The sequence below is a fragment of the Saccostrea cucullata genome, unplaced genomic scaffold (genome assembly GCF_032062105.1).
Source record: "Saccostrea cucullata isolate Sc308-1 unplaced genomic scaffold, CSIRO_AGI_Scuc_v1 ctg23229, whole genome shotgun sequence".
In the NCBI taxonomy this organism is placed as follows: domain Eukaryota; kingdom Metazoa; phylum Mollusca; class Bivalvia; order Ostreida; family Ostreidae; genus Saccostrea; species Saccostrea cuccullata.
The window spans coordinates 1-14,888 of record NW_026918751.1 but is presented as its reverse complement, the minus strand read 5'-3'; the positions used below and the strand labels follow the sequence as shown (position 1 = coordinate 14,888).

At 33.9% G+C, this 14,888-nt stretch overlaps 1 protein-coding gene across 3 annotated transcripts; it reads right to left on the bottom strand.

Moving 5' to 3' along the window:
- Positions 1 to 1,009: 1,009 nt before the first annotated feature.
- LOC134270368 (uncharacterized) lies at positions 1,010 to 14,518 on the bottom strand. 3 transcript variants are annotated; one of them, XM_062752610.1, is made up of 7 exons: positions 14,233 to 14,514; positions 13,309 to 13,495; positions 10,509 to 10,553; positions 10,057 to 10,185; positions 4,126 to 4,237; positions 3,071 to 3,145; positions 1,010 to 2,410 (listed from the first exon to the last, which is right to left on the bottom strand). In XM_062752610.1, exons 2-7 carry the CDS (start codon positions 13,454 to 13,456, stop codon positions 1,582 to 1,584), a joined length of 1,338 nt encoding a protein of 445 aa, XP_062608594.1. In that variant the 5' UTR covers positions 13,457 to 13,495; positions 14,233 to 14,514; the 3' UTR covers positions 1,010 to 1,581. The 3 variants fall into 3 exon arrangements, with proteins under 3 accessions (XP_062608594.1, XP_062608601.1, XP_062608607.1); XM_062752617.1 differs by lacking the exon at positions 3,071 to 3,145 and having other exon boundaries at positions 14,233 to 14,518; XM_062752623.1 differs by lacking the exon at positions 10,057 to 10,185 and having other exon boundaries at positions 14,233 to 14,513.
- Between the last annotated feature and the right edge of the window lie 370 nt (positions 14,519 to 14,888).

Genomic DNA, 14,888 nt, shown 5'->3' with positions numbered 1-14,888 from the left:
AAAGTTTGCATATACGATTAAGATCCATTGAGATCTTGTTTAAGTTGATATCAAACCAAGTACACATTGAGCACATTAACAGGCAAATGTGATATCTACCAATAGGTCCTGTAAAATTTCTTTTTTTAAAACATTTATTATTATCTACTGAAGTAATGTTTATTTAATATAAGTGTGTGTTAATGTAAGCATACTTAGGTGTCTTCGGCTATACACCTGTAAATTTAAAATGGATAACATTATGCATCAAGTGAACCTTGGTAATTTAACGGCTTTCTATAGCAATAATTTCCAAAACACAACATGAAAATGATAAAGCTTGAACGATTTAAAATAATCTACATTAAATAGCTGACAAGGATGCCTTTTGAAAAACAATTCAAACCATATTACAAATATATATAGCTCAAGGAAAAATGATATGGCATGGATTGAATATTAAATCTAGCACTGCAAATTTGAGCACCACATTTTTCAACAAATGCACATGCACGCAAACATCAATTAGTTGGTTCATAGACTTGTCTCATAAAAATGGAAGACAGATTACATATCTTTTAAAAAAAACTTACTAAACTTAAAGTTTACATTGCAAACAAAATGAAAGATAATCTGAGCTCTTAGAAATGAGGCCTAGAAAAAAAATATGTTTGTTTCCGCTTTCAGGCTGAAAAAATATTGGGTAGGTAGGTAGGCAATTTTTTTTTTTTTTTTGAAAAAAATTTTTTTGCTTCTTTAATCAAAACGTGTATAGAAGTAACATTAATGACAAAAGAAATGGTGTTTTCAAGCATTACTGTGACTTAACTTATAATAGAAAGGTGACCCAAACTTCTTTCTGACTTGAAAAGCTTGCAAAGTTGGAGGCTATAATTCCCTGGTTGAAATCTTGCACATCATGGGACAAAAGCATTAAAAAAATATTTAGGGTTGGCACTATAAATTAGGGTCGGTCGGGAAAGCGGAAACAAACATATTTTTTTTCTAGGCCTGAAAGCATATCAGATTCCAAAATAAATAACAAACATGTAAGTTTACACAATACACACATACACAAATGTAAAAATTAAATAAAATAATGAAATATGAGAGGACTGTGATTTCTTGCATATACCGGGTATATGAAATGGATTTCCTGAATTTGGGAATTATTTCATAACTAAAATTAATAAAGTATATTAGATAGATGATATGCAAATAATAAATTATGTAACGTAGATATGACAAATACTGGTTATAGGACAAAAAATCATTTTTTGTAAAGCTCTGGATACAAATGGTAACTAGGGCATCCAATATGAAAGAAGAAAACAGTTGTGCTCATAAATTACTGGCAATCCACACCAGTCTATAATGTTAATGTGTATAGTTCAACATATCACTGTTCATTAAATATGCACTAGTTTCTGGTTACTGTAAAATGTAAAAATATGATGAATTAAAGGTTGGTTTCATATGATTGATTTTTCTGATTACCAGGTAATAAGTAACAATATTCTTTTGTTTTTTAAAACCGTCCACTTTTTAGTATTCACGTTGCCCAGATCAACTTTTTCTATTGCAATTCTTTTGGTCTCAATATCAGACACACTCCTGCTCAGGTGAGTTTATTTTGGACTCGTAGCCACTGTCCACTGATTTCTGGTTTTGAATGGAAGACTTCCTGCCATCACCCGTAGTGTGTGATTCAAGGTCAATGTTAAACTGAGGTTTTTTACTCGATGATTCCTCAGTCTCTGACGTCAACGTGATATACACACTCTCAATATCTGTACCACTGGAAGGTTTCTCACTGCTTGAATCTTCTTCGCTCTGACGGGTGTCTGACTCTTTCTCTTTAGTTGTGGGTTTCGACATTGTTTCAGGGGACAATGTCTCATAAGTAGACAAAATTGTGTCCGCTTTCTCATCAGTTGTGGGTTTCGACATTGTTTGAAGGGAGCATGTCTTATAAGTAGACAAAATTGTGTCCGCTTTCTCATCAGTTATGGGTTTCGGCATTGTTTGAAGGGAGCATGTCTCAAAAGTAGACACAATTGTGTCGGCTTTACCAACGGTTTCTGAATCCTCTTTCTGACTTGTGTCTGACTCTATTTTACTGTCCTCATGACTGGCTTTATTGTCTGTCTGTGTGTCAGAGCTATAACTCTGCCTGAAGCTGACTTTACTAGAGTTTTCATACAAGTCCAATTTAACATCAGTACATTCTATTGCAGGATTTGAATATTCCTCATCTGTGTGTGACAGTGGTGCATCAATCAGTTGAGCCGTAGAGGAATGCTTAAAATCTTTTTCGTTATTTGAAACCTGCGTATAGTAAACCACGTCTTGGTCAATCCTGCTATTTGGCTGAATTTGTCCCACGCTACTCTCTGATTTTTTACTCCCCACAGAAGAAAACGATGCTGTCCTAAAATAAAGCAACATTCTACAGCTACTGAGCCCAGAGAATATATACTGGCTGAGGGCCTTGAAATTTCATTTAAAAACCGATTTGTGATTATAGTTGAAACTGTTATAATTACAACACATTATTCATCAATTCTAATAGATTCTTTTCCAACAGAGAGGAAAATATTTACAAGCTAGTGAAAAAAATGCAAATGAAATAACTCAACCAAATTTAAGAATGAACCTGTTAAAGAGAAAATAAATTCCTAAAAGTATGAGAGAAAAAAAATTGAAGAAATTAATCACAAATGTATTTGAGCAAAAAAAAAAAAAAAAATAAAAGGACATATTGCACATGCTGGAGAGATATTGCCTCAAAAGATTAATAACGATTTTCATATGCACCAATTAAATCAATTAATACATTGAAAAAATAAAGTTATCATTATGATAATAACCGGTATGCCACTGTTTTGTAAATATTATGACATACTCTGAAGTCAGACAAATATTGATCATGCTTTCCATATAAAGATTAGAAGGGAAATGTATGTATATATGCTTGATAAAATGGAAGTCATAACAATAATGCATCTCATTTGATTGATTGAGGCACACCTATAGGCAGGTGCCCCCTACACAGTTATTAGGTAGTCAATTCATGCAGGTAGAGATGTACCTATTCTGATGTGTTGGAAGATTATTCCAAAAGAAACACTGAGATAGATTTTGATACATCACCGACTTCCTAAACCTTTGAAACAAAAATAAAAAATGAAAAAAAGAAAACAAAAAAATAATGAAACCTATAAGGACAGAAATAGTGATTGAGAAGTTCTGTTAACTTCTACTCAAAACTTAATTTGTTCTATAATCAGCACAGTATTAAATCATACAATAATCAACTACACTCCGTACCCAATAATTTCCTAAAATCTTTAACCACAAAGATTATATAAAAGCAAAACACAGCTGCAGTTAACTACGATTCAAACCAAAGTTAACAAAAATCCAAACCCCGAGTGTTGACTATGATCAATATAAAACAGTACCCACCAATCAAAATCATCTGGTAACTAGTAACATTTTATCCTTTAATCAATATTTAAGGATTATATGACTTGTATTATAATTAAGGAATTATTACAATAAACAAGATGTCATTGATTTCAGAATGTATACCTTGTGCTGATGTTTCAGACAATTTGTGCATTGAAACTTTAACAATATATATGCAACCTTTTAAACCCCCTTCTGATTTTTATACTCGAATTCTTTTCATATACTAAACTATAGACCATTTTAGTGAGAGTTATTTCCCTTTGAGGGTTGCCATATTGGAGGTCTACAACCTGAATTCCTTCATCATACGATCAATGAATTTTGATTTTTTCCCATATTAAATTAATGTATCAAAATAAAGTTGTCCTCGGTAACATGTCAACTTGTCATACTAAGTCTTGTAAGAAGTAATGAATGAAGATAACACAGTTTCTCTTACAAAAAATGTCCTCTAATTCATGATTTTAGTATTTTGAAGATTTTTGCTCTAAATTATTTTTGCCATGCAAGTTTAAAATAGAAAAAATTGCTAGTTATGCCTCCAATATGGCGACCAATGGGGAAAAAAAAAAACTCTTTTTAAAATTATGTCTATCAAAAATTATCAATATGAAATTAATCTCAGCTCATCAGTACAGAAACACATACTAAAACATACCTAAATATACATACCCTTTCTTGCCTTTCTTCTTGTAGAGATAAACTCCTCCAACAATAACTGCTATAAAGAGGAGAATTATCACAATCACAACAGGGGCAATCCAACCATCAGAATCTTGGGAGGCTGAAATAATAAATTACTGTGAAATTACGAGTTTGATAAGCAAATACAGGTACATGTACATCTAATAACTTCAGATTACTTCATCAGATTGTTCTATTTTCATAATTTCTAAATAATATTTTAATGATTAAAGATTTTAGATACTCTGATTTTTTTTTAATAATGAAAACATTTGATAGGTAATTCAGAACATTGTATGCAAAAGACAGCTAGCAAACACTTGTTTACAGCAAACCTCACAATTACAAAAAATCAATTCCAGTGCACTTTTAAATCATTTTAATTTTATTTAGTCTACTGGCTGGTAGGTTAAAATCAAGAAAAAAGTTAAACAATTCAACCAGTTGTAATGCTAATAAAGCAATTATTCAAGATTCATAATTAAAGCAAACTTTGATTACAAAAACAATGCCATGAAAAACAGCAACCAATGGTTTACCAATGTATGATTTGGCACAGCTCGGTCCTTTAAATTAATCTGAATTCTGAATATGAGTATACAAAAATATGAATTCTATCTCTAATTATCACAAACAAAATGTTAACTTTATTTACCTTTTCCATCTCAATTCCTAAAAGATTCATTTTTCCTGAATTTAATTTCCACTTACGGTATTAAATGCTTTGTATATTCTTTTTCTACTACTATTTTTAGAATTTAAAACCTTGCAACATTATAATATATAAATGTTTTTGACCTTGACCTTAGACTTTGACCTACTTTTAAAAACAGTTAAGTCTTAGAGCCTTCATATTTCACAAGTTTAATCCTTATGACAAGACCTTCCTTTGTATAACAACAATTTGGTCCTTTTGGCTTTGACCTTGGAGTTTGACTTTTGTTACTTTGAGGAACTTCAACTCTAGCCTTTAATTAGCAGCCATATGGGGGCATCAGTGTTTCACAAAATTATCTTGTTCAATATGTACTCAACTTTAAAAAGTGTAAATATTCATATTACCAAGAAATGTATTATATGTCTAATAAATATATTTAAAAACAAGAGGCCCAGGGGCCACAGGGCTCACCTGAGCACATCGGGCTTGAATTTACTCCCCCCACCCCCCTCCAGGCATTCATCATTTGAACAAACTTGAATCTACACTACCTGAGGATGATTCCATATAAATATCACTAATCATAGCTTTGAAGTACTTGAAAAGAAGATTTTAAAAGGTTTCCCTATATATCCCTAGATGTAAAACTTGGGTCGGCCATTTTGGCCCCACCCTAGCCCCGGGGGTCATGATTTGAACAAACTTGAATCTACACTACCTGAGGATGATTCCACATGAGTTTCAACTTTCCTGGCCCAGTGGTTCTTAGAAGAAGATTTTTGAAGATATTTCCTATATATTCCTATGTAAAACTTGGGTCGGCCATTTTGGCCCCACCCTTGCCCTGGGGGTCATGATTTGAATAAACTAGAATCTACACTACCTGAGAATGATTCCACATGAGTTTCATCTTTCCTGGCCCAGTGGTTCTGGAGAAGAAGATTTTTAAAGATTTTTCCTATATATTCCTATGTAAAACTAGGGTCGGCCATTTTGGCTCCACCCTTGCCCCGGGGGTCATGATTTGAACAAACTTGAATCTACACTACCTGAGGATGATTCCACATGAGTTTCATCTTTCCTGGCCCAGTGGTTCTGGAGAAGAAGATTTTTAAAGATTTTTCCTATATATTCCTATGTAAAACTAGGGTCGGCCATTTTGGCTCCACCCTTGCCCCGGGGGTCATGATTTGAACAAACTTGAATCTACACTACCTGAGGATGATTCCACATGAGTTTCATCTTTCCTGGCCCAGTGGTTCTGGAGAAGAAGATTTTTAAAGATTTTTCCTATATATTCCTATGTAAAACTTGGGTCGGCCATTTTGGCCCCACCCTTGCCCCGGGGGTCATGATTTGAACAAACTTGAATCTACACTACCTGAGGATGATTCCACATGAGTTTCATCTTTCCTGGCCCAGTGGTTCTGGAGAAGAAGATTTTTAAAGATTTTTCCTATATATTCCTATGTAAAACTTGGGTCGGCCATTTTGGCCCCACCCTTGCCCCGGGGGTCATGATTTGAACAAACTTGAATCTACACTACCTGAGGATGATTCCACATGAGTTTCATCTTTCCTGGCCCAGTGGTTCTGGAGAAGAAGATTTTTAAAGATTTTTCCTATATATTCCTATGTAAAACTTGGGTCGGCCATTTTGGCTCCACCCTTGCCCCGGGGGTCATGATTTGAACAAACTTGAATCTACACTACCTAAGGATGATTCCACATGAGTTTCATCTTTCCTGGCCCAGTGGTTCTGAAGAAGAAGATTTTTAAAGATTTTTCCTATATATTCCTATGTAAAACTTGGGTCGGCCATTTTGGCTCCACCTTTGCCCCGGGGGTCATGATTTGAACAAACTTGAATCTACACTACCTGAGGATGATTCCACATGAGTTTCATCTTTCTTGGCCCAGTGGTTCTGGAGAAGAAGATTTTTAAAGATTTTTCCTATATATTCCGATGTAAAACTTGGGTCGGCCATTTTGGCCCCACCCTTGCCCCGGGGGTCATGATTTGAACAAACTTGAATCTACACTACCTGAGGATGATTCCACATGAGTTTCATCTTTCCTGGCCCAGTGGTTCTGGAGAAGAAGATTTTTTAAAAATGCCATTAATTTTTAACAAATTCATGATTATCTCCCCTTTGAAAAGGGCGTGGCCCTTCATTTGAACAAACTTAAATCCCCTTTACCAAAGGATACTTTGTACCAAGTTTGGTTGAAATTGGCCCAGTGGTTCTTGAGAAGAAGATGAAAATGTGAAAAGTTTACGACAACAACGACAACAACGACGACAGACAACGGACAAATTTTGATCAGAAAAGCTCACTTGAGCCTTCGGCTCAGGTGAGCTAAAAATCTATCTAAATCTCTTTTAGAATGTTTTTTCAACAGGGAAAAATATAAAATTTAGTTACACTGTATTTCCCATGTGAATATGCTGGCCTTATTTTACTTCTGTAATGTTACTAACTTATACATGTTATACATTTTTATGTATATATATAATTATATATTTCCCCTTCTCCAATAATACAAACATGCATGCTGATGTTAATAGATTTCAGGAACCATAAATCCAAGGCCTCATTCACATTTTCCCTATGACTTATCATCTTCATTAATAAAATTGCTCCTTTGGCCAACTTTAAAATAATGCTTGCTTGCCCTCTCCCAATTCAAGATAAACATAGGTAATCAGAGATTACAGAGCTCACCTCAACGAATGTTGTCTTTAAGTAAGGCAAAGTCACACAATTAACCAACAAAAAGTATACATTCCAAAAATGAAAATATTTTTAAAAGCAATTTTGATCTGATACTTTGAAATAGACCTACATAAAAAATTTAAACTACTTCTTCTTCATGAAAATGTAATGAAAATCCAGCATCTGAAGCAAATTTGAGAGTTTTCATCTCTTAATGCAGCATTTGTGCAAGTTTGGTTTATATAAGCCTTACAGTTTTTGGTAATAGACCTGCAACCATAACTTTTACCTTGTCTATTATCTGAAAAATGTATGTCCAATTCAGCATCCGAAGCAAGTCCATTAGTGTGCATCCTTAGATGTATCATCCATGCAAGTTTGCTCATTATAGGGCTCATAGTTTATTGGAAATGAAACATGCATCAACACTAACATTTTCACTCATCCACAAAAAGTAGGTCAGATTCAGCATCCGAAGCAAGCCTGGAAGTATGCATCCTTAGATGTATCATCTATGCAAGATTGGTCATTAAAGAACTCATAGTTCCTTGGAAATGAAACCTGCATCAAAAACTTTTAACTATTCACTCAACCGGAAAATGTAGGTCAGATTCAGCATCCGAAGCAAGCCTGGTAGTGTGCATCCATAGATGTATCATCCATGCAAGTTTGGTCAACATAGGGCTTAAAGTTACTTGCAAATGAAACCTGCACCAAAAACTTTCACCTGTTCGCTCAACTGGAAAATGTAGGTCAGATTCAGCATCCGAAGCAAGCCCGGTAGTATGCATCCTTAGATGTATCATCCATGCAAGTTTGGTCAACATAGGGCTTATAGTTACTTGGAAATGAAACCTGCACCAAAAACTTTAACCTGTTCACTCAACTGGAAAATGTAGGTCAGATTCAGCATCCGAAGCAAGCCCGGTAGTATGCATCCTTAGATGTATCATCCATGCAAGTTTGGTCAACATAGGGCTTATAGTTACTTAGAAATGAAACCTGCACCAAAAACTTTAACCTGTTCGCTCAACCGGAAAATGTAGGTCGATTCAGCATCCGAAGCAAGCCCGGTAGTATGCATCCTTAGATGTATCATCCATGCAAGTTTGGTCAACATAGGGCTTATAGTTACTTGGAAATGAAACCTACACCAAAAACTTTAACCTGTTCACTCAACCGGAAAATGTAGGTCAGATTCAGCATCCGAAGCAAGCCCGGTAGTATGCATCCTTAGATGTATCATCCATGCAAGTTTGGTCAACATAGGGCTTATAGTTACTTGGAAATGAAACCCACACCAAAAACTACACCAAAAATGTTAACCTGCTCCAAAAACATTAACCTGGTAATTCCTTTGCTGAAATTGCAGCATCTGAAACTTTGTCTGGTACAATAAAACACACTAAAACCATCTTCCATGCATGTCTAATCAGTATAGGACACAGAAGTAATTAAAAAGAAAACTGCTCCAAAAAACTTAACCTTAACCTGGGACGCCGACGCCGACACCGACGCCGACGCCGAGGGTATCACATAAGCTCCCCCCAACTTCGTTGAGGTGAGCTAAAAATATTAGGTCAGTAGTTAAGTGTCCCCCCCCCCCCCCCAAAAAAATCAATATTAATGCTGACCGAATTTCAAAATCAACTGACAGAAATTAAAGGTGTTCAGAAAATTAAAATACATTCCTGGATGACTGAAAATATATTACCATTTCCAATAAATTAACAAAAAAGTTTTGACCTTGGGCGAATTTTATCTAGTTGGTCAGAAAGGGTAAACTATTATTTTTTTTTTTAACAGGTGGCCTTAACATTTTTTTTTTCAAAGTGAGCAAAAATGCCACCTTTCTAAATAAATTTGAGTCATGGAGAAATAATTTATCTAAAGTCTATACATTAAAAAATTAATACATATAGATGGCAAATCAGTACTGACTTAAAGGATTAAAGTTTTATTCAGCAAGATTCTTCTTACAACATAGCATCTGTCTATACAAACATATACAGTATAAAATGACTTCTCCCACCAAAACTGCCTCATGCATGACAGTCTTGTTTACGGGGATGAGTGATCTCAAGCCAGAGACAGATTTAGTGAATCCTCCTTCCAATCCCCCTCCATTCCAAAATAATACAATAAACATTACAAAAAATAAAAAGTATTGATAAAGCTTGTCATTGAATGCACATGACACTACAAGTATGTTAAGTTTCTATTGTCATTCATCTCCTTTAACCCACCCCCCCCAAAAAAAAAACATACACCACTAGAACTAGAAATCTGCAGTGGATACTTGTACATTATGTACTCCTCTCTAAATTGCCCAGAAATCATTCCAATAATATTCATTTAGAGAAATAATTATGGGAACAATCATATTGATAGCCCTGATTTTAGTCTACACGCAATGGTACCATAGAAGGTTATGAAAAGATTTTTTTCCCAAATAAAAAGATTGACCCTCCCCTACACAGTGTTAGATTCCAGGCATTAACAGTGTATCCATAATACAAGAATATATAACATGCAGAGTCTTACAGCTGCTTAGTATAGAGGTGGGCGGGACTAGGGTGTCATTTTGTAAGGATGTAATATTTGTGACCTCTGTTGTCATATCCTTCAAGGTCGTGACCCCCGGAACTATGGTCGTCTGGGCAGTAGTGCTAGCTGCAAGCAAGAAATTTTTTAAGCAAGGAATTTCAGGTGAAGAAAAATGAATACTTTCCTACTACTCTAAAAATATTTGAGGAAAAAATTCTTGAAGAACAAATAAAGAAGTCAAAATAAAGTATAAAAAAATTAAAATAAAGACAGGTGCCCAGTGCCCAGGAGCTCTGAATACTGTTTACATATAAAGTATCTGATATATTTACAAGGTTTGTGCCTTTGGAACTTGAAGATATAAAATAAAAGAAAACACGGGAAGTAACCAAGGGAAGTAACTCTTGTTGCACTAGTTTTTCTGATACAGTGATATTGAATATACTTACAAGTCTTGGAATATACTGGAACATTTGTTTTGTTTCCGCATAATTCTGAAATTAAAATTAAAAAGAAGATACAGTTGTAAGAGAGATAAATCTTAACATTACAATTCCAGTCAGACAGACAGACAGCTGGACAACTAGATATTCCCATGTTGAATGAAAATATGACATGCTATGTCAGTTTGATGAAGAAACTTTACATGATTATAGATTTACAGTAAATAACAAAAGTGCCAGGGACAGAAACATTAACTTCATAATTCCTTATATCTGTAACTGTTTAGTGTTCAATATATTTTAAAGTCAAAGGGAATCAAAATCACCTTTCTCTTTAATAGCATCAATTCTTTATTGGTATATTAAGCATGTTTGCTATAGTGTGTTTTACTTTATTATCATGTAATGAAATAAATTTTAGAAATGAATACGATATCTTTATTTCCTCCCATTTTTATCATGGAAAAAAGTAAATTAACTTCAACAATAAAAGGGAAGAAATGGAGTTCAGAGAACTCTGATGTAATATGTATGGCTGCTACTGACAAGGCAGCCAATACTCTGCTTTTGAATTCTGTGTCTTTTTGCCAGGATACACATTGTGATGATGTAAACAATATTCTGACTTAAGCTAATTATTTTTTTTTCAAGTGCCTGATCAGTCATTCACCATTCCCATACAAACACACAGCTAGAGTAATCAAATCAAGAAGGCACTGAACTTATATACACTACCATCAGCAGCACAAAGCACTGCAGCTAAAAACAACTTATCTAGAACATTATAGAGAAACACAAAGAAAGAATGCAATTTCCTCTTTGCAAATTGATTGTCTCTCAATCAAGATAATTAAAATTCATGGTATTTGGAATGTAAAGGATGAAAAAAATATTAAGCCATGAAATGAAAAATAGCATCAGGTATTACTACATGTAAGATTGATTATTAAAGAAGGCAAAAAAAAACCTAACCTTTAAAACAGTCATAAATTTTACAATCCAATACCCTAAAGCTTACCACAGTTTGGCTGCATTATCTCCCCTCAGTCAAATCTCAAATTAGATCTACAAATGTACATGCACCCTGAGGGGACCCAGTACAAATATATACACGATTTCTCTGTCCGCTACAGCAGACAATGATGAATGTCAATTGTCATTTTATAAATCAGCATACCTGTGCTGCCTTGCACAGGTGAGGAAATTCTCTTAAATGACAAAGTTTGACATTCAAACATGCAGGAGAGAAAAGGTTTTCTGATTTGAAATGGCAGTGTGTATCTGTTTGTTTTGGTTTGGGCTTACAACAGATTTTTTATGACTTTTGTGACATGACCAGTGAGAACATATGTACCAGTATTCCTGACCTGTATCAAACAAGAATGCTGAATCTTTTCATGTACACGTAGTATAAAGGAAAATTAATAGTGAATGACTTTATAATTTTTTTCTTTTTTGCTTGTCAAAAAATTTCTTTGTATGACATCTGTTTAAGTTGAATGATGTAGATACCCCATCCCCCACCTGTGCTGTAAATTTTACAATTTACAGATATATACTGTGAATACTTGTGATCTAAAAGTTGAGGCTGAGTACATAAAGGAGATGATTTTTTAATCTTGCAATCATTGCATTTTATATATTAAGTTAATTGTTTTTCTTTTCTAGCATCATAGCAATTGTCATGTCCAACATTGTAAGTGTAAGCAATGTGTTCATGTGAAACACTGATTTATATAATACCATTTCTAATTAAAGTTTCTTTGAGATAAATTCTAAATTCACCTTCTCTTACATTATCATGATTATAGACATGACTAAAACTGAAAAAGGAGTATGAAGGCCACATGAAGCATGTTTTCAGAATGGAAAAATGGACCCACTGACTTGGAATATGTTAAAATAAAGCATCTCTTAGACAGTCTACTATATGTTTAAATAAAATAAGTAACATTTTTTTCACCTTCAAAAGTTCAGAGGATGAAGAACATGTGCTCTACTGTTTATTAATAGGCATGGATAAATTTTATCATTCTGATTCATTTAATCTGATCCAATATCCATCTACTGTAAAATGCTAATGAGCGACATTTCTTAACTAAATCAGAGACTTATCTACTCATGCATCAGAATTTACCTTCTAACAAGGCGTATGATGTGTTTATATTGTGAATTTGTTCATCTTAAAAAGGGTTTAACTTTTTAATAAATAAAAAAAAAACTTGATAAAGTATTCCTGATTTATTTTTATGGTTTCAATATCTGAATGCCTGTCAAAAATCCTGAATATTAAAAGTAACCATAGTCAAAAAAAAAAGTATTAATTAAAGTGCAACAGAGTATGAATTGGCTATGTGTAGTGACAGTGCACAGTGATGCTGTGTTCCTGCTAGCACTTATTAGTGTATAAACTCATTAGCTCAGTCAGAAGAGCATCACATTTTACATATCATAGGTTAAACACGCTAAAGGTTGAAATTTCAATCCATATTGTGGAAGTCCCCAAGCTAAAAACCACATTAAGGGTTTGTTGTTTATAAAGTCTCAGATGTGATATTTCTTCAGGGATATAAATAAAAACACCATGTGAATGAAAAATTAAAACATGTCATATAGTTTAATGTGGTATATGCGTTGTGTGCAGTGAAGCCATATGCTCCTACTATAGCACAAACGAATGGGTACAATCCCTAAGCTAAGTCTGCAGAGCTAGAGTTTGACTCCAATTCTAAAAGTTGTAGATTTAAACCATATTGTGGAAACTCGTAATTGTAGTCATTCATAAAGTTTAATGCAGCATGCTTACCTAAGTAACTCTGATAGACTTTGGATTCTTTTTGCATTTTTAACATTTCACTTTTGGCTTGTGGTGATGTGCTTTTGAATATGGGTACTTCTGGTGGCCTTAGGAAGGGGTCACTACAGATGCACCGCTGACAGCTGAAGTTCTCCATTGTTGTTTTTATTCAGTTTGTTCTCACGCTCTTCTTATTCTGTAGAACAAAGACAAAAGTTATCAAAGTTTAATGAAAATTACAATAATGAATATTACAAATAAATACACCTAAAAAGTAAAATCGAATTTCAATAATTATTCAAGAATATCAAGATATAAACATGATAAATGATAAACATTTATTAAAAACATTCAATTTTAAAAAATAAGTCAGATGCTCTATTTTCACTTTTCTATAAACAACTGACAAGCCCTAGTATGTTGGCCAAAGCCTGTCCACTTCTCTAAAGAGAATAATATATATGTACATGTTAAGTATAGGGGGAAATACCATTTCACATTTCAATTGATCCTTCCCTCTGAATAAATATAGTAAAGCTAACCTGATAAGTATGTACTTTTTAAACTATGATGTGTCATGATTATCCCGTGCTACTCACACAAAACTACTACAGTACATATAACACGTGTGCTGATATTGTAAAATGATATCATTGAGTGACCATGTTTAAAAAATTGTGACAGGAACAAAAAAATAATTAATTAAAATCCTTATAATACAAAGTTCTCTTTTGGAGTTAAAAAAAAACATTCGGTGATTTTAGTAAGGTTGTTATTGTTGATGATCATGAAGAACGGAAATGGAATGTTGCAGGATTGGTCCTGTGCACGATCATACAGAAATCTAGTTCTCCAAAGTTGGAGATCTCGATAAACAATTAAACTTTCAATCAATTAGTTAATAAACCAGACAACATGAAAATGAAACCTTACCTGTTCATTTTACTTTCTTTTTGAGGACGACAGATTAAAACCAGGAAGTTTACATAGTACGGGATGGGAGTGACTAACTTCCTGCTTCAATATCGATAGACATTTATTATCCGGAATACCGTTAGCATCAACAGTTGCGCCTATCTATTGTTACTTTACCAAAACATAAACTATAATTGGTAATTGGAAACCCGTATGGGTTTGTCACCATCTGACTTGTGTAGAATCTACCCAGGGTTGGAGTCACATTGAGTGATAGGTACCGTACCATGGCCTGTATGTAAATGGTGTATTTTCATTATCTGATTATTACATGATTGATGAGTCGCCCGCGGCAAGTACGTTGGTGAATTTACTGACCAGAAACAGAATACATTTGGGATTTCAAACAATACTATATATATTTTTATAATATTGACATATTTAGAGGGGCTATGTCACTGTGCATCCTGAGAGTCTAGAGATGCTTTTCTTAGATTGGCATTTAGCAGAAATATAGGGGCACTTGAAAATGTCATTCATTTGATGAATCAGGTTCCTGTGAAATAGGAAATTGAAATATTTTCCCTGTATATACACGAGTTATTTGGTACAAAATGTTACATTTAATTTTTTAAATACCATCCCTCCATGCCTTATTGAATACGTTATTTGTG